This window comes from Beta vulgaris, chromosome 7, assembly GCF_026745355.1.
Source record: "Beta vulgaris subsp. vulgaris cultivar EL10 chromosome 7, EL10.2, whole genome shotgun sequence".
Classification (NCBI taxonomy): domain Eukaryota; kingdom Viridiplantae; phylum Streptophyta; class Magnoliopsida; order Caryophyllales; family Amaranthaceae; genus Beta; species Beta vulgaris.
The window spans coordinates 49,482,465-49,501,843 of NC_079208.1; the positions used below are offsets into that span (position 1 = coordinate 49,482,465).

The 19,379-nt window shown below is 32.9% G+C and overlaps 2 protein-coding genes across 2 annotated transcripts; both read left to right on the top strand.

Annotated features, from left to right (window-relative positions):
• Positions 1-813: 813 nt before the first annotated feature.
• Positions 814-1,803, top strand: LOC104885090 (uncharacterized). Its single transcript, XM_010669796.1, has one exon. It carries the CDS (start codon positions 814-816, stop codon positions 1,801-1,803), a length of 990 nt encoding a protein of 329 aa, XP_010668098.1.
• A 13,707-nt stretch (positions 1,804-15,510) lies between these two features.
• On the top strand, positions 15,511-17,745 carry LOC104883594 (GDSL esterase/lipase At4g10955-like). The gene is made up of 2 exons (XM_010668135.2): positions 15,511-15,584; positions 16,794-17,745. The coding sequence occupies exons 1-2, from the start codon at positions 15,511-15,513 to the stop codon at positions 17,743-17,745; spliced, it is 1,026 nt and encodes a 341-aa protein (XP_010666437.2).
• The last annotated feature ends 1,634 nt before the right edge of the window (positions 17,746-19,379 follow it).

Genomic DNA, 19,379 nt, shown 5'->3' on the forward strand with positions numbered 1-19,379 from the left:
CTAATTCCATCGGCTTCAGTTAGTATAAATATGATTGCTGAGAAAGATGGTGGCTCTCATGACCTTCGTCAATGGTGGAAACAGGATTCTTGCGAGGAGCGCCAAGATTTATCGATGGTAATTAATAGGATTCTCATCACTAAATTGATGTTCTTCACTAATTTCCTTATTGATCGATAGTAATTAATGGACTAATGGTGTAAATGGAGAAGGAAGTACAGAAGAAAGAAGCCACAACAAGTCTGTTATGCTATCATATTATCTTATACGGGAGCGAGGAATCACTCTTTCTGTTGAAGTTAATAATGCTTCAAAGTATCGGTTAAGATTAGTTTCCTTAATCTAGCTAAGCAAAGTTGTGTTTTTAGTTACTTTAGGTAGTAGTCCACTAACTTTGAGTTAGTTCTTAGTTTTAGAAGTTATGGTTTATATTGTAGCTTATCTAAAGGCAATATTATGTTATTTCATTTTTTGAAAGAGAATTATGTTATTTCATTTTGTTAAGATTATAATTAATTTATAAAGTTAGTTTGCTTAATGTACAACTGTCGTAGTTAGTTACATAGTTTGTTAGAGTTTGTTATTCATTATTGTATATAAAGCAACCTTCTATTATCTTTGTAAAAGAGAGCTTATTACATAATACAAGCTACAGATTTTTTCCTCTCCTAAATTCTCTCTTCTCTCTCTAAGTTTCATCATCAGATAATGATGAAAATCATCATGTATTAGAGCTCATGGAATTCTGAGCTAAATTTCCGCAGATTTCTTCTTCTTTTCTTCTGAAATTTCTTTAAATCTCTTCTTTAAACCATGACATATTCAACTGAAACTCCTTCTAATTCAGAAAATGTTGTTTCTAATTACAATGATCCTTATTTCCTATCAAATGGAGATAATACAAATCATTCGATTATAAATTACATATTCAATGGAAATAATTTCATCAATTGGAATCGTGTTGTAAGAGTTGCATTGATTGCAAGAAATAAGCTAGGTTTCCTTGATGGAACTCTCAAGAAACCAGCTCCTAATTCTTCTGATTACCAGAAATGGAACCGTAATGATCATATGGTGATGTCATGGTTATCAAATTCTATGGAGAAGTCTATTGTTGAGAACTTCTTGTTTGCTGATTCTACTTTTCAATTCTGGACTGAGGTTGTTGAAAGGTATGGCCACACAAATATACCTCAATTATACAAACATAGAACATTAATGAAAACTGAGCAAGGAAATCAATCAGTTGCTGAATATTATAGTAAATTGAAAAGAGTTTGGGATGAAATTCATGTTTTAGATGGATTTCCTGATTGTTCTTGTGGAGCAATTGCAAAATGTAGTTGCAACTTATTAAAACGAATCTTAGAAGCTGATGAGGTGATGAAGTTAATTCAGTTTGTATCTGGATTAAATGAGGATTATGATCTGACTAAGCAGAATTTACTCAGTAGTGATCCTTTACCTACCGTGAATCATGCTTTTCATATTTTACAACAAGTTGAAAGGCAGAATATGAATGCTATTAAGGTTGATAGATCAGGAGACATGAGTGCCTTATTAGCAACTAAAACCTCTACTGGTTCTGTTCATAAATCTTTCTCTTCTGGTTCTGGTCAGAAAAGAGATTATAGAGATGTTCAAAGAATGAAATATGACAGAACATGTGATCATTGTAAGATGAAAGGTCATACTATGGATAGTTGTTTCAAATTAGTTGGATATCCAGAATGGTATTCCACTTTGAAAGGGAGAAATCAACCTAAATTGGCTGCTCATGTTCAAGATTCTGGAGTTTTATAAGGTCATTCTCCTCTGGAATTTGATAGCAATATTATAATAATATTGCTACTTCCTCTCATTCTACTGCTATGAATCCTGAAATGATGAATATGTTCAAATAATTTGTGAAAATGATGCAACAACAATCTGGAGAATCCTCTTCTTCTCAACTGTACACTGCAGTTAATTTTGCAGGTATCTCTTCTGCTTCTAATGCATCTTTACATCATGTTTTTGATGCTTCTTCTTGGATAATAGATACTGGTGCAACAGACCATATGGCATCCAATAAACAACTCTTTGCATCTATTCATGTACTAAAACATCCAATTAAAGTAGGTTTGCCTGATGGTTCTCATAAGCTTGTTAAATATGCTGGTACAGTTCATCTTACTCCACATATTACTCTAATAAATGTTTTGTACATTCCTGAATTCACTCGCAATCTACTCTCTGTTGGTAAACTTCTTGATCAGAACAAGTTAGTTGCTCATTTTACTCAAGACCAATGTATTTTTCAGGACCTTCTCACTAAACACACTCAAGGATATGGCAAGAAATGCTTTGGCCTTTATAAATTTCAGAATGTTTCTCATCTTTCTTCAAATTGTACTGCTGCTACTTTAGATGTTTCTAATACTTGTACACATTCTTCTCTTGTAAATACTTCTATAAGTACACATACTATTCATATTGTTCATAGTAGGTTAGGACATCCATCTGTTCATACTTTGAAGCATTTAAATCTTCCAGATGATGGCAATAAATTGGATGTTTTTGGTTGTGAATCTTGTATCTTTGCTAAGCATCATAAATTGCCTTTTCCATTATCTTCAAGTATGGCTAAATCTGCCTTTGATCTTTTGCATATTGATCTATGGGGACCTTACAAATCTCCCTGCTTATCTGGAGCAACTTATTTTCTTACAATCTTAGATGATCATGCAAGAGTTACTTGGACACATCTCCTTCATTCCAAGACTCAAGTACCTGGCATCATTACTGGCTTCCTAGCCTATATACACAATCACTTTGCTTGTTCTGTTAAGCATATCAGAATGGCAGAGTAGAACGCAAGCATAGACACCTTTTAGAAACTGCTCGAGCACTCTAATTCCATGCTCATCTTCCTACACACTTTTGGGGTGATTGTTTACTTGCTGCCACCTACCTTATTAATCTTCTTCCTAGTTCTGTTCTTCAGTGGAAGACTCCTTATGAAGTCTTTATGCACAAACCACCTACCTATGCTCATTTGAGAACTATAGGTTGTCTATGTTACCCATCTCTTAAAACCCTTGACAAGTTTTGCTTGGCTATCCTTATGCTCAAAAAGGGTATAAGTTGTTTGACTTGGAAACACACAAAATAATACTTAGCAGAGATGTCATCTTCATGGAGGATCAATTTCCTTTCAAGACTTCTCTTATTTCTCACAAAACCACTCATCCTACTTCTCCTCCTTGTACTACTATCATGGATCTTCCTTTTGACTCTTCTTAACAACCTATTTCATCAAGTTCTTCACCTAATACTCCTTCTTTTACACCTACTACTTCTGTTTCTAACATTCCTCCTTTTTCAACTTTACATGATTCTTCTCGTTCTCTTACTTCTTCTTCTCAGTCTATTCACACTCCTGACTCTTTATCTAATCTCCCTAATGATTCTCTCCCTTTTGAACCTTCTCTTATTATTCCTACTAGACATTCTACTAGGAACATCAAATTACCTACAAAATTTCAAGATTTTGAAGTTACTTCACCTGCTGCCCTCTCTACACCTCATGATGTCTCTTCTGACTCTCTTTCTTTCAATGTTTCTACTGAATCTAATCTTGCTCATTTAGATAAATCTTCTCTTCAAAGCCTTTTAAACATGCTTTCTACTACAGAACCATCTTGCTACAATCAGGCAAAGAATGATCCTCAATGGATTGAAGCTATGGAACATAAACTCTTGGCTCTTGAACAAAATGAAACATGGGATCTTACTAGTCTTCCTTCTGATAAGACTGCTATAGGATGTAAATGGGTTTATAAGGTTAAATTTAAGCCTGATGGATCAATGGAGAGGTGCAAAGCAAGGTTGGTTGCTCGAGGTGATAAACAAGTTCATGGTAAGGACTTTAAACACACTTTTAGTCTAGTTGCTAGATTCACTACTGTTAGAATCATCATTGCTTTAGCTGCTGTAATGCAATGGAATTTACAGCAACTGGACATCAATAATGCCTTTTTACATGGCTATGTTGATGAAGATTTATTTATGTTACCACCTCCTGGTTACTCTAAGGCTCTCCCAGGGCAAGTATGCAAACTCAAACGTTCATTATATGGTTTAAGGCAGGCTAGCAGACAGTGGAACATTGAGCTTAGCAAATTTCTTCTTAGTCTTGGTTTTGTTCAATCAAAACAAGATTATTCCATGTTCACTAGAGTTGATGGTTCTGATTTCACTGTTATTTTGGCTTATGTGGATGACTTACTACTCACTGGTAGTAATTTACACTTGATTACAGAAGTAAAACAAGCTTTACACAAAGCTTTTACTATTAAAGATCTTGGAGATCTCAAATACTTCCTTAGCATTGAAGTCACTAGATCTGCATCTGGTATATTGCTTAACCAGAGAAAATATATTTTAGATCTTCTCACTTCTACCAAGATGGATTGCAAGGTTGCTCCTTTTCCTTTGCCAAAGGGCTTGAAGCTGAGTACTATTGAAGGCCCTATACTCACTGATCCAGAGATCTATAGAAGAATAGTTGGTAAATTGTTATATCTTAATATGACTAGGCCTGACATCTCCTATGTTGTTCAACAGCTAAGTCATTTCTCTCTGAGTAGAACACACTATGCTGCTGCTCTTCATGTTCTGAAATATCTTAAAGGCACACTCAATCATGGTTTGTTCTATGCTTCAAATAATGCTCTCACTCTCAAGGCTTATAGTGATGCAGATTGGGGAACATGTGCATTCAGTGGCAGATCACTTACTGGTTTTTGCATTTTTCTTGGAGATTCTTTAATCTCTTGGAAGACTAACAAACAAAAGGTAGTTTCCAAGAGTTCCACAGAAGCAGAATATGGGTCTATGAGTCAGACCACTAGTGAAGTAGTGTGGATTGAAGGTTTATTACAAGATCTTCACATACATGTGCCTACTCCTATCACTTTATTCTGTGATAACAAGTCAACTCAGTACATAGCAGATAACACTATCTTTCAAGAGAGAACAAAACATCTGAAGTTGGATTGTCATTATATTAGAGAGCATGTGGATTCCAAGTTTATCTCTTTGAGTCATGTTCAATCATCTTTACAACTTAGATGTGATGACTAAACGTTTGGCAACTGATCAGCACAATTTTCTATCTGCCAAGATTGGACTAGTTACTCATCCACCACCTAGCTAGTCCATCTTGAGGGGAGGCTGTTAAGATTATAATTAATTTATAAAGTTAGTTTGCTTAATGTACCACTGTCATAGTTAGTTACATAGTTTGTTATTCATTATTGTTTATAAAGCAACCTTCTGTTATCTTTGTAAAAGAGAGCTTATTACATAATACAAGCTACATATTTTTTCCTCTCCTAAATTCTCTCTTTTCTCTCTAAGTTTCATCATCAGATTATGATGAAAATCATCACATTCGAATGAGAATGCTTTCACGATCTAGTTTCTGATGTTTTAGTCTTTAACATTCTTATTTCAACACTTTTATGGAATGTGGCACTGACATGAATTTAGGAAGTACAATTATTAAGGAAGTATGATCAATTTCTGGATTATCTTTTTATTCTCGCAATAGGGATGGGAAATATAAGACTCTAATGTTCTTTAATTTTCAAATAGCTGGCATTTGTTTTTTCTATTCTTTTGCAATAGTGCTGGAAATGATACCATTTAATGTATTTTAATATTCACACAATATTTGGTGGAGATGAGGTTCATAACATAAGTGTACTTAGTAATATGTAATACTTTTTTTTTAAAAGATTAGTAAGAAAAAGTATTTTATTGAATCTAAACCTTTCACAAAAGATAAGGGAATCGCATCTTTAAAGTGATGTTGCATTGTGAGATACAAACGTGACTATTAGAGTAGTAGAGTAGGTATTACTACTTAATAGTAATGTGTAACACGTACTATATAGGAAGGATATTGAGTATATAGCTAAATACCAATTCAAGTATAATTTTTGTACTTTCTTTTGCACCAACTTAACCAAGTGTATCTTTTGCATTTGTCTTTCAACAATTTCCAGAAAACACATCTTTAGTCTAATGTTAGCTAATGGTGGTGGTTCGAGTAATGCTCTAAATCATTATGTGTGCTACATATGGAGAATGATAGAAGACCAACTGATGTGATCAATTTGTACTTGGTGTTGATTTGGTGTAGCAAGATGTTAGTTAAAAAGAAAAGGAATATATAATTCGATCATAATAATTTGATCATCATCATCACACGCCAATTGCTAAATCATCAATAACAAAATATCAAATAAAATCACCTTACAATAATAAGACGAGGATAACATATTTTGTGCTAAAAAATTCACTTTTACTAGTGATTCTTTACTTTTGTGGTAGGCTGTGAACCCTTTAGCTGAACAATGACTTTTTAGGGCCATAAATAATGTGGTCGTCTTACAATAACTTTATTGTAACAAGGAGGTCTTACAAAAAATCTAGTACTGATCTTCATCGATCAAGGGGCCTACACAATCAAAATTTCAACATAGAAGAGTCTAATTACAGACAAGTGTAGTAAATCCCCATTTTAAAACCAATTCGCTATGAAATAGTGTAATCCACTAGATTTATATGCTAGTCAATTTAAAAATTTATACAAGCATTCACTCTGTTGTTTTTTAAATTGTTTTTTTTGGTGAAAATGGAAATCAGATTACTAAAATAATACGTTGTTTTTTCATTTACTTATTTGTACTTTAATATTACTCATATATATCACTTTGAACATCATTTGTGATTTATACATCAAGAAAAAAAACATAGTCATATATGTGAAATTTCTTATATCCTTCTCCGCATATCAGCATATGTATATACAATAGTACACCAATATCCTGCTTATCAACATTTCGATCGCTTTTCCTTCTGGTCCTTGATATGCTGTCTAATATCTTCTTCTTCCATTTTCTCTCTCCTATGCAATGAAATGGATTTCTTTCAGTTTTCACAATTAGTTATGCTGCACTAATCCTCATTCTTTTTGACGGCTTGAAACTAATCTAAATTGAAAATAAGTCCAAAATAATTGATCTAATAAAAATAATAAATAATAATAATATAAAAATTAATGATAAAATAACAATACTATATAAAAAAAATCATAATACTAATAATAAAAAAACCAAAAATGATAATAATAAAGATTAAAAAAATACTAATACTAACAAAAATAATAATTACAATAAAAAAAATAATGATAGTAAAATAACAATAATAATAAAAATAATAGTAATGACGACGACAACAACAACAACAATAATAATATTATTAAAAATATAATAAAATAACAATAACAATAATAAAAATAAAAATAATAACAAAAACAACCACAACAACAATAATAACAATAATAAAATAAAACTAAATATAAACATAATTATAATATTAATAATAATATTAATAATAATATCAATAATAACAATAATATTAAAAATAAAAATAAAAATATTGAGCTGAAATGAACTGATCAGCACTGAGCTGAACTGGACTGAATTAAGCTGAACGAAAGTGAATTGGAAATAAGTCCAAAAGAAGAGGGACTTAATTTCTTTTTTTCAGTATCATAGGAGTATTTCGTCTTTTACTTGTTCCAAATTTATCTTCTTTATAATTTTGGGAAACTTCATCAAGTACCCCTGAAATTTGGCATAATTCTGAAATTACCCCTAACATATGGGGAATTTTTCAGATACCCTAAACTTTGTATTTGTGCTCAAAATACCCTTACTATTGACGGTATCCTAACGTCGTTAGTTTTTTTTCTCTCCCCTCTCCCCATCTTCATTTTCTTCATCTATTCTCCTCCATTAATGACATTCAAAACCTTCAAGTTTCTCTCTCTCCTCCCCATCTTCATCTTCCTAAATTCTCAAAAATGAAAAGTATCTCTCTCCTTCCCATCTCCATTAATGACTTTTTTTATACTTCCTCTGTTTCAAAATAGATGGTACATTGTTGACTAAAACGCTTGTCGAGGCACTACTTTGACTACTAATATCTTTAATTATGTATTAGAGTAAAATATAAAATTTTGATTTTCTGAAAATATACATTAAGACAAATCCAACAACATATTACATTATAACATTTGATTTTACCTAATAGTAAATAATGCATGGTCAAACCTCATTCATGAATAGTGGAAAAGTCAACAATGTAGCATCTATTTTGAAACGGATGAAGTACTTCCATTGATCAAACAAGCTCGAGTATCTTTCATTAAACTTGTTTGATCAATGGAAGCATCAATATAACATTTTGAAACATTTAGCTTGTATCGAACAATGAAAGGACTTTTTGAACACTGTTTGAACTTGTATCTTTTCACTGTTTGATACAAAAAGTTCAACAATGATCAACAACAAATGGTCATTGGAGGGGCAATTGGTCTTTGATTAGGCGATTGGTCAAACAATGAACTTCCATTGGAGGGATAAATGACCTTTGGTCATTTTTTAAACTTTTCATTGCTCATGAAAGAACTTATACCAAGATTTAACTTTCATTATTTGATACAGAAAGTTCTTGTAATGGAATATAAATTTTTTCTTCACAAGATTTAACTTGTTACCTTATTGCTTGTCATTGTTCTTTGATCAAACAAGCTAAGTTTCAGAAAATCTTTTAATATGTATCATTGTTCTTTCATTGTTTGTTTGATTTTTTGCTTGTTCTTTCAAAATGTCTTTCATTGATTACCTTATTGCTTGACCTTTTGGTACTTATTCCATTTTGCTGAAGGATTCGCGTATAACACAATTAAGGCTATGTTTAGTTCACCAATTTTTTGATCTGAATTTATCTGATCTGATCTGATCTAATCTGATTTACACGATCTTATCTTTTATAAAATATATTATTACTATAATATTATTACTTTGTAATTCATTATTATGCAATACATTATAAGATCTTATTTATAGTATTACTATTATTATCATTTTATTTATATTACAACTTCTATTAATAATAATAATAATTATTATTATCATTATTATAATAACAACAACAATAATTATAATCATAACAATAATATTATTACTAAAAATAATTATATAACCCAAGTCATTAATAAATAGTGTGCAACTTCAAATAGCTAGAGAGATTTGGAATTCGGTAGGAAGAGGTATACCGAATCTAAATTTATAATTTGGATCTCGCACTTAGCTTATTTTGAAATGTAATCCGAACTTAGTAGTTTCGTTGTCATGGATTTGAGCTATCATATTTTATATATTTCTTATTTTTGCATCAATCTTATGTTCTTAACACGTGGCTTTTGATTTTCTATTATTTAATAACAACAAAATAACTTAAAATAATAATAACAATGACATTTATAATGATAACAACAAGATTAATAATAATTACCAATATTAATAATTAATAAGTTCAACAATTTAACAACAATAATAATAATCCTTTTGAACAAATATACTAGTAAATAATACTCCCTTTGTATTTTTTTATATTTCTCACTTAGAATCTTGACACTATTCACAATTAGAGAGAATATTTTAGATTTTTCTCAATATATAAGAAAAAAATAGTCATGTGGGGTCTTGTTTGATTCGTCTCAATGAGTACTTTATTAATATTCAATTATTATAATTTTTACTAATATGTAATGAAAGATATTTAATAGTAATAATGAGTTTTTAAATATAAGCATGATCTGATCTGGTCTGATCTGATCTGATTAGATCTGAAATAAGCAAAAATAAGGTGAACTGAACATAGCCTAAGTTTTGGGTTTTGTAGAATTATTTCAATGTAGGATAACACGTATGGGCCCACCCGAGTATGTTCGTCCGTTCATGAAGTTGCCAAGATTTGGTAATCTATACAAATATATTAAAAGACGTGCGAAAGAAAGTGTATGTGCCACGTGGCACTCTCCTCAAATTTCTAATGCAAATGCTTTATGTTCATGTACTCCTCACTTTTAAATAAATGTGTAAGTGCAAGGTACCTTGTAGGTGTAATGAATGGTAATGAAAATTGCTTCTCCTTGAAGACAAAAACACAAGTTTAGGGGTGAGATTGCTTGCTCATGGAAAAAAAAGCCTCCCCCATGGAGATTTTAGGGGTGCTTCCCTAGTAAAATTATACTTAAAATTCATTCCCAATACCGCATTTTATTAACGGCTACCAAACGGGCCGTTAAGGTATTGTTTTCAAACTCAAAGCTTTCAATTTTTTTTTACTTATCACGTTGTGACGTGTATTTTTCAATTTCTTAATGGACAAAAAATACAAAAAGTAGCAAAATAAATTATGAAATAAATAATAATAACATATTTGTTTATTATAACTTACCCAAGGCATCGCCCGGGAAAAAAAACCTAATTACTCATAATAACGAGGAGGCTCCTTTGTGCGCCCGCATATATAATTTGTCTTACACTTGTCAAAATTAAAATACTAACATATCTCTTTGGAAAGGTATGTATAAAATGGGATTAGATTCATAGAGATAGTCGTTTTTAGTTAGCAATTAAGATTTAGAAAAACCAAACAACATTATGAATTTGGAATTCAAGGTGATACTGCAAAGATGTAAGAAATTTAGCTAATAATTTCTTGGGCAGTGGTTCACCATACTTAGATGTTATAATATATCAAATACTAGAAACATTTAATTAATTAATCGTATGTCTGAAATATTAGCAAGATTTGATAAAGCAATTGATTTTAGTTTCCTAGTAGAAATTGGGACTCCCATATATGTAAAAGAAAGAGACCCATGAGTGAACCCAGAGCTCAAACAAATCCTCTAAATTTTCTGTTGACTAAGACCACAACTATGCAGTTCATAGTTCTTTTTATTAGCTTTCAAGCCTGTTGTAGCAGCAAAAAGCTCAACTCCTTGAAGAATCATATTGATAGATCTGTAATCACCCCTACTTAACAGAATCAAATCATCTGCAAAACACAAATAATTGATTCTTAATGATTTACACCTAGGATGAAACACAAACCCAGATTGCTTCCCAATATAGCTCATCACCCTTGAAAGGTACTCCATACACAATACAAACATAACAAAGGGGGTATGGGGTCCCCTTGTCTTAGGCCTCTCTTGGACTTAAAAAAACCAGTAGGCACCCCAATTAATAATAAAGAGAAGGTGGTGCTAGTCTGCTAGACACACATGTCATTATTAAATGAACAAATTGACTAGGAAATCTTAAAGCCACCAGCATTTCCTCTAAAAAAAATCCCATATTACAGTGTCATAAGCTTTTTGGAAGTCGATTTTTAATAAGCAACATTTTTGTTTTTGGCGCTTTGTGTACATCTTAAATATATCTTGACATAACATATTAGTTAATGATATATTGCATGACCCAAAGAGAGTTATATTCTAGGACATACATAGGCTTTGCAAGTTTGCACTATTTTGTTGATGCATGCCACTCACACACGGATTAGTTAATTCCGCCCATTTATTGATTTAATTGACTTTTCTTATTTTGTAAGTTACTTTCCTACTCATATTAGCAACTTAGTCTTTTATATATATATATATATATATATATATATATATATATATATATATATATATATATATATATATATATATATATATATATATACACTTTTTTTGGAGACTCTATAACCCTCCCTTTCTCATATTGTAGAAGTGGCGATATTTAGTTTTTCTTAGAGAGTTTCTTTTTGTTCTTCAAGTATTAATTCAAGAATTCATCGTTCCAATCATCAATCAATTCAAGTATTTCCCCTCTTTCAATTAATAGTCATGTTTTATTTTATATTTTAGGAAAATTTGTCCAAAAAAAACCTTTTAAAAGTTCAGTTTTGCGAAAAAACCTTCTAGAGCATTTTTTGCCAAAAAACCACAAACTTAAATTTTTTTCAAGATGAAACATATTCCCATTTTCAGGCGTTGACCATCTCAATGCATTGACCATTTCTATTTCCTTTCTTCCTCCTTAAGCACCACTAGCCACCATACCACCAAGTCCACCACCTCTCGCCAGCCCCACCCCTACACCCTTGCAGCCCCCACCTTACCCCCACCCCACCCCACCCCTACCAGCAACCACCAACCCATCCCTCCACCCCGTTAGGCGGCAGCCCCCATCCCCGTATGCGGCAGCCCCACACCTCACCCTTCACCCCCCTTTCTCCCCTATCGACCTCTCTCGTTTCCCTTATTCCCTCCCTCACCCTTCCCCTCTCCTCTCCCTTTGTCCACCCCCCCCCACCGATGCGTCACCCAAAATCCCCATCCGCAACCCCTTCCCCTCACAGCTCCCCCTCCCACCCAACCAAGCTTGAAAAATTACAGAGGGAGCTAGCCTTTAAAGATGAAGGAAATAGGGGGTCAAAGGAAGATAGAAGTGAATATAAGTAATTATCAAAAAAAAAAAGGAAGATAGAAGTGGTCAATGTCGGAATTGAGATGGTCAATGCCGGAAAATGGAGATATGTTTCATCTTGCGAAAAAAATTAAGTTTGTGATTTTTTTCGCAAAATTGAACTTTTAAAAGGTTTATTTTGGCAAATTTTCCTATATTTTATTTAGTTATTTAATTACTATATCTGAGTAGTTTTCTAATCTAGGGTTCAACAAACTAAACATATTACCCTAGCCATGATTAATATGTGATGTATTCCTTTAAATTCCCAAATTAATTAGTTATTTATTTATTCTGGCTTAATTGATTTTGCAATTTCCAATACTAGATTAGGAATAATTAGTATTGTTATAATTCTATTGTCTTGATCACAAGGTAGTTGGTTTTAATAGATTTGAGAATTTCAATTAAGGACATGAAATTCTTCGTGAGAGTAAGTAGAATGGATTGTTAGGAAGTTAGAGTGATGTATTTAATGTCTTTAATTTGCATAATTCAACAGTAGTAGGCTTGATTGCATATTAGAGAAGCAACAAATACTAGGAAGAGGTTTATGGTATTTTCTATGGTGTACTTTTCCTTGTGAACATTTAATTGATTAGTTTGGGATAAGAATTATTATTATATTAATTCATGCTAGTGGAGATACTTAACTCTAGATTCTTTTATCTATATATTGATTAGTATAGTTGATTTGATCATTATTGACTTTAGTCTTACCATTATTTAAGCGCTAATCATAAAACACATTTCTTCTTACGGGATCATTTCTGACTTTCCTAATATATTATTAGAAAGATTGATAAGGTTAATTTTTTTGGTGCACGACACGTCTTTCACTCATATAACACCGTACATGTACGTGGTTATAGTATGCATATATCCAGAGGCGAATCTTTTAAGGGGCAAGCATGGGCCTGGCCTAAAAGACTCTAAAAAAATCATTCAGCGCAGCCCATAAAGAAAAGCCCGGAAATCAGAATACGAGTACCTACACAGCTACATGGCCACACAAGATTATTTTCCCCAGAATACCATTACCCACTACTATGGCTGGCAATCAGGTCGGGTTGGGTCAGTTTCAGGTTAAACTAATTAATCTTTCAGGTCACTTATCCTTGACCCAAACCCAACCTGATTTATATTTTAGGTCGAAAACCTCAACCCAAAACGACCTTATATTTTTCGGGTTGACCCGAAACCAACCCAAAATGATCTTAAATAAAAATCTAAATATCTAATGCTCAAAAAACTGCCAACTTAATTCAGAAAGGTATTGTACATGTAACATGTTTAAGTTTCAACATTCAAAGTTGGAATTTTCAGGTTGAAGTAAGTTGGGATTGGCCCAATATTATAACCTAACCGGCTAAGGGCTAACCAACATAATATAAGTTATTTCAAAATCAGGTCATTTCGGGTTATTTCCAGGTTCAAAAGGTCAACCTGACCTAACCCATTATATTTTCAGGTCGGGTTGGGTCGATCCATTTTTTTCCAGGTCGAAAATCTCAACCAAAACCCGGAATTTTCAGGTCAGTTTCATGTCGGGTTATCAGGTTGGGTCAGTTTTTGACAGCCCTACCCACTACCTAGTTATGTTGAGAAAGAAACTATATTCGGGATCCACAAGTAGCTGTGATGTTGACATTTTAGTTTTATTCCATTTGAATTAACGTGACATATTATGATTTGATCATTCTTTGTTTTTTTCCTTTTTAATCATTTTATTAATATTGGTTTTTATCTTTATCCAATTATATATATATTTACTTTATGCCATTAACTTTGAATTTCTTACTTTCGGTTTTTCTATTTTCTTTATGCCAACACTTATTACTATCAGGTACAAAAAATTAATTTATAGCTTAGTTTATTTTGATATAATATATATATATATATATATATAGACCTGGCAAAGTTGGTCCTGATCCGAAAATTCGGTCCGAAATATCCGATCCGTGGTCCGATCTGGGTCCGAACGAGACGGTCCGAGCCTTGATCCGAATCCGAAACGGTCCCGATCCGGTCCGAATCCCGATCCGAAATAATCTTGATCCGAAACTCATCCGAAATCCGAATGATCCGATATAATCTTACCCGATCCGAAACCGATCCGACCCGATCTAAAACTGATCCGATCCGAAGGTAAACCGATCCGAAATTATTGGTTTCGATTAGGCTTTGATCCGAAATACCCGAAACTTACCCTTTTTTTATATAAAAAAAATATCTTTGGCATAAGTATTCCATTTATTCCACCATAGTCCGATTCCGATCCGAAATAATAGTCCGAACGATGACCCAATCCGAAACGATCTGATCCGGTCCGATCCCGGTCCGAATGTAACTTGATCCGAAAACGGTCCGATCTGAATTGGTCCGGTCCGATTCCGATCCGAAATAATAGTCCGATCGATGACCCAATCCGAAACGGTCCGATCCCAGTCCGAATGTAACTTGATCCGAAAACGGTCCGATCTGAATTGGTCCGGTCCGAATCCGATCCGATTGGTCCGATTGCCAGGTCTATATATATACTTTCGTTCTGAAACTAATATTATTCTTATGTTTTTGTAGCATTTATGTTTTATATATGTTAGTGTGAAATTTTTTTGGCCCCATCTAAGATCCGCCACTGCATATATCGATACTTTGTTTTGACCAACTTACACTAGCTAATATTTTATGTTCTCCTTATTCTTACTTAGGATTTTTTGTAGCCTAAGATTATTCTAGGTTATCCGTAGACTAGATTTTCTAGATTAGCCTTTTCAACATTATCACTGCAGGATACACAATTAGGGTGAAAAGTCTTGAGTTCTCAATATAGCCATCATACTATATATAAATATATTTAGACATAGCACAAGATTAGGAAACTTGACTATCTTAGGAACTATATGGGAAACTTTCCTGAACAATAATAGATGAAAGCAAAACTCCTTATAAAGTCCCGGAACCCCGAGTTCATATGTATCCCAAAGTGTAAGCTCTATTTAACTATATCTCGCATGTTCATAGCGCTCTCCTCTTCTTGATAATTTTTTTAACTTGGTTATTCGAAGGATATCAGGAAGAAATGTCGGCAAAGCCCTCTCAAAGCGAAGTTTTCGAGTTCTGCGGTCCTCTTTACCTTACTTCATCTGTTAATTGGTAATCATTTTAAACCATTTTTTTGCTCTTTTAGGTCTACTTTTATGGGGAGGTAATATAGCCAGGTAGGTGTCAAAGTGATCATTGTTTGGGACTAGGGTTAGTTTTGGCTTCGGTTATGCAGTTTAGGTCAAATTTTTTTTACAGTAAAGAAAATTTGCATTAATTAAATTTGTGGCTTAGTCATTTGGTACAATATTGGGTCGATTTGGTCATTTTTAAGTTTATGGTCGATTGGCTTATTAGGATAGGCAATCAATTTGCCAATAAAAAATTTAAAAGTTTCATTTTGCGAAAAAAATCATTTACAATATTTTTTTGCAAAAAAATAATAATACTCCAGAGCCTTAATTTTTCTTGCAAGATGAAACATATTTTCATTTTCTGACGTGGTTTTTGAGATGCATAAGGGTGGTGGACTGGTGGTGCAGTTAATGGAAATATGGGGTTAAAGGAAGATAAAAGGGTCAACGCCGGAAAATAAGAATAGGTTTCAACTTGCAAGAAAATTTAAGTGTGTGATTATCTTTTTGCAAAGAATGCTTAAAAAGGGTTTTTTCAGTAAAATTGAACTTTCAAAAGGTTTTTTTGGCAAATTTTCTTATTATATTAGTCATATTAAAGTTTGAGCCAAAACAATTCAGGTATTAGGTAATGGGGTTCATTTTAATTTATGTAAATTTCTGACATATATCAAATTTGGGTTATAATTCAGATAGAGTTATTGAATACAAGCCAAGTTATAGATCTATGTCTCTATTATATCCCTCTGCAACAGATTACTATCCTTAATTAGGAATATACAACTAATTGAATGGTCAAATCAATTAACTTTTTTAAGTATTTTGTAAACTTATGATCATGTGATTTAAAATTTTTTTACAACTTTTTAAGGTAGTCGGTCGTATGACTTTCTTATGGTTCAACTTTGATCTATTTTTGCTTAACTAATTAATGATGTGACCATCAAATTTAATCTACTACCATAATTTGCGTTAGGAACAAAATGCTACTAATGAATCAACCACCTTTCACTTATACCGCTATCGATATATTAAAAATTTTAAAAATTATCAAACCAATAGAACAAAGTGGTACACCAATGGTTGGACATCAGATATGCATTCATTGCCCTTTATGAATGTTTCCTAATTAACTCCAAGAAAGTGCTTTGAACATTGTTCACTTATCTACAAGAACTTATCGCAGGACAATACAAGAGCATAGGAGATCAGTCATGGCTAGTTTGGTTCAAGGAGTGTACATTACAGAAATAGATAGACAACAAAATAGAACAGGAAATGATGCATTGGCCCCAACTTGGTGGGAAGCTTTTCATTTCAAATGCATCAAATTCCTTGAAGACAAAATGGATTCCTCCATTTTCGGGGTGATTTTTGAGTATATGGCACCACAACATGCATCTCCTAAGTATGTAATTGCAATTCGGGGCACAATGATCAAACCAAAAACTGGGATACGAGACATATATTTGGATGCAAAGATTTTCCTAAACGAACTAAGTCGCAGCTTTCGGTGCGAAATTGCATTGAGTGCAGTCGCAGGCAGAATAGAAAGCACGGACCCTGCAAATGTATGGCTGGCAGGGCATTCCTTAGGTGCATCAATAGCATTACAAACAGGAAGAGACATGGTTAAAAAAGGTTATTACCTAGAAACTTATCTTTTTAATCCTCCATTCCTCAGATTACCCGTTGATATAGTCAGTACTCGATTTGTTAAGAACTGGGCACGTATTCTACGTAGTGTTGCAGAAGTTGGTCTTTCAAATGTTTTCAAGAAAACAAAAGAAGGTGATCCTTTCACTTTACTACAATCTTGGATTCCATATTTATTTGTGAATCCGAAAGACATGATTTGTTGTGAGTACTTGGGATATTTCGAGCATCGAGAGAAGATGCAAAGATGGGGTGTGGGTGAGGTTGAAAAAATTGCAACCAAAAATTCTGTTGTGGGCTTGGTATCGGATGCATTAGGGAGATATGGTGAGACTTCGCATCTAATTCCATCTGCTATTGTCACTGCGAATATGAATGTTAAGGAACCTGGTTTCTTAGGAGCTCATCGCCTTTGTCAGTGGTGGGAACAACACTCTCATTGGGAGTCTAAGTGTTATCAATATACTAGGGAAAATATTTGAGTAACTCTTAGGATTGCCAACTCTCTTAGACACGTTAGATTAAAAAAAATGTATATGCATGTAATAAATTGAGGATAGAAGTGACAAAAATAATGTTTTAATGTATTGTTAATTAACCAATGAAAATTCAATGACAAGAGGGTTGACAATCTTTAGGGTTAGTCAATCACTCTACATATAGTAGTTGAAGTAACTTTCTAGCACGAAATGAAAGCATATGTAACTCGTAAAGAAAATCTTTGCTCATTACTATGGTAATTAATGAAATCTCACCAATTATTATTAAACATTTGATATTCTACACTTAGCTTATTTCCTTTGCATCACTCAATTACACATCTAAATGATGAAGGAGGGCAATTGGCGATGCTAATTTATGAACAAAGACATATGTTTGGCACGAATTTCATATGTACATTTGATAAGGTAGCATGATCAATTCTTGAATTTGTTTGGTATTCTTGCAATGGTGATGGAAAAGAATAAATTGTAATGTTCTGTATATTTCACATAGCATTTACTTTTGATGAGATTTTCATCAGTGTAATGTCATGTCTAATACTCCATCCGTTTCTTTTTAATCTACACACTTTTCTTTTTAGTCCGTTTCTTTTTAATCTACATACTGTTGTTTTTTCTATTTTTGGTAACATATCACATCTACTTTCTCCTCTTTTTTCACCCATATCATTCACTTTTGAATATTTTAACCTACTTTTTTGTTTCTCTCTCTCTCTATAAGATTATTTATAATTAATTATATCTTGTCCTAGTCAGCTAGTTAGAGGTTTCATAACAACCTTCTGTATATACACTTCTAGCTTTCATTCTGTACAGTTGATTCTGTTATTCTAATCTTCTTCATTTTTTTCATTCTGTAAACACCTCTGTGATTCTTTCTCTCTCGATGAATGAAGATAATCTTTGATTCTCACTTTCTTCATGGTATCAGAGCCTAATCTCTTTCATGAGGTTGAGGTCGCGAAAAACAAGATTAGTTTCTGTGCTGAGATTTCTTGCAATTGAAATTTCTTGCGATTAAAATTTGTTTCAATATTTCTGGATAGTTTTTCTTGATTAAATTGATTTAGGATTCTTAAATCTTGTAAATCAAATTCGATTGTGATAAATCATTTATATATATAGTCTTTAGGTGCATTTAGGTTGCATTTTAGAGCATTTAGTTTCGTATTTAGGTTCATTATTGCATTATATTCTTAAGTTATACTTTTCTACTCCTATTCGGTATGTTTTCTTGTTTTTGATGAATTTCAGGCATTGATAACGTATTTGGAGTATGATTAGTTAAACTTGAGGATTAGGAGCACTTGGAAAGAAGCTACAATGAATAAGGATCGTATGGATATGTCATAGTACGAGTTTGAGCAAAAACGAAGCGGAAAATCATTAGAAGAAATGTGAAAAAGAGTCATGTCTACTCTTCTGATCATAACTTTTGATGTGCTCCTTAAAATCGAGTAATTCTAGTAGATTTGGAAACTAGACTTGAAGAGCTTTCCAACGATAGGTGGCACGCCCCGAGGAGACTTCTAGTCAAGGAGTTATGCCTTTCGGAAGATTGCACTGTTTCTGCTGGAATCTGCCACGCGTACGCGCGGATCACTAATCCGTCT

What these genes read in the sequence shown, in the direction of transcription:
- LOC104885090 (XM_010669796.1), top strand. Translation starts at nt 814, where the DNA reads ATGACATATTCAACTGAAACTCCTTCTAATTCAGAAAATGTTGTTTCT.
- LOC104883594 (XM_010668135.2), top strand. Translation starts at nt 15,511, where the DNA reads ATGTCGGCAAAGCCCTCTCAAAGCGAAGTTTTCGAGTTCTGCGGTCCT. An exon ending in CTTACTTCATCTGTTAATTG is followed by an intron (nt 15,585 to 16,793) that starts GTAATCATTTTA and finishes AACTTATCGCAG; the next exon opens with GACAATACAAGAGCATAGGA.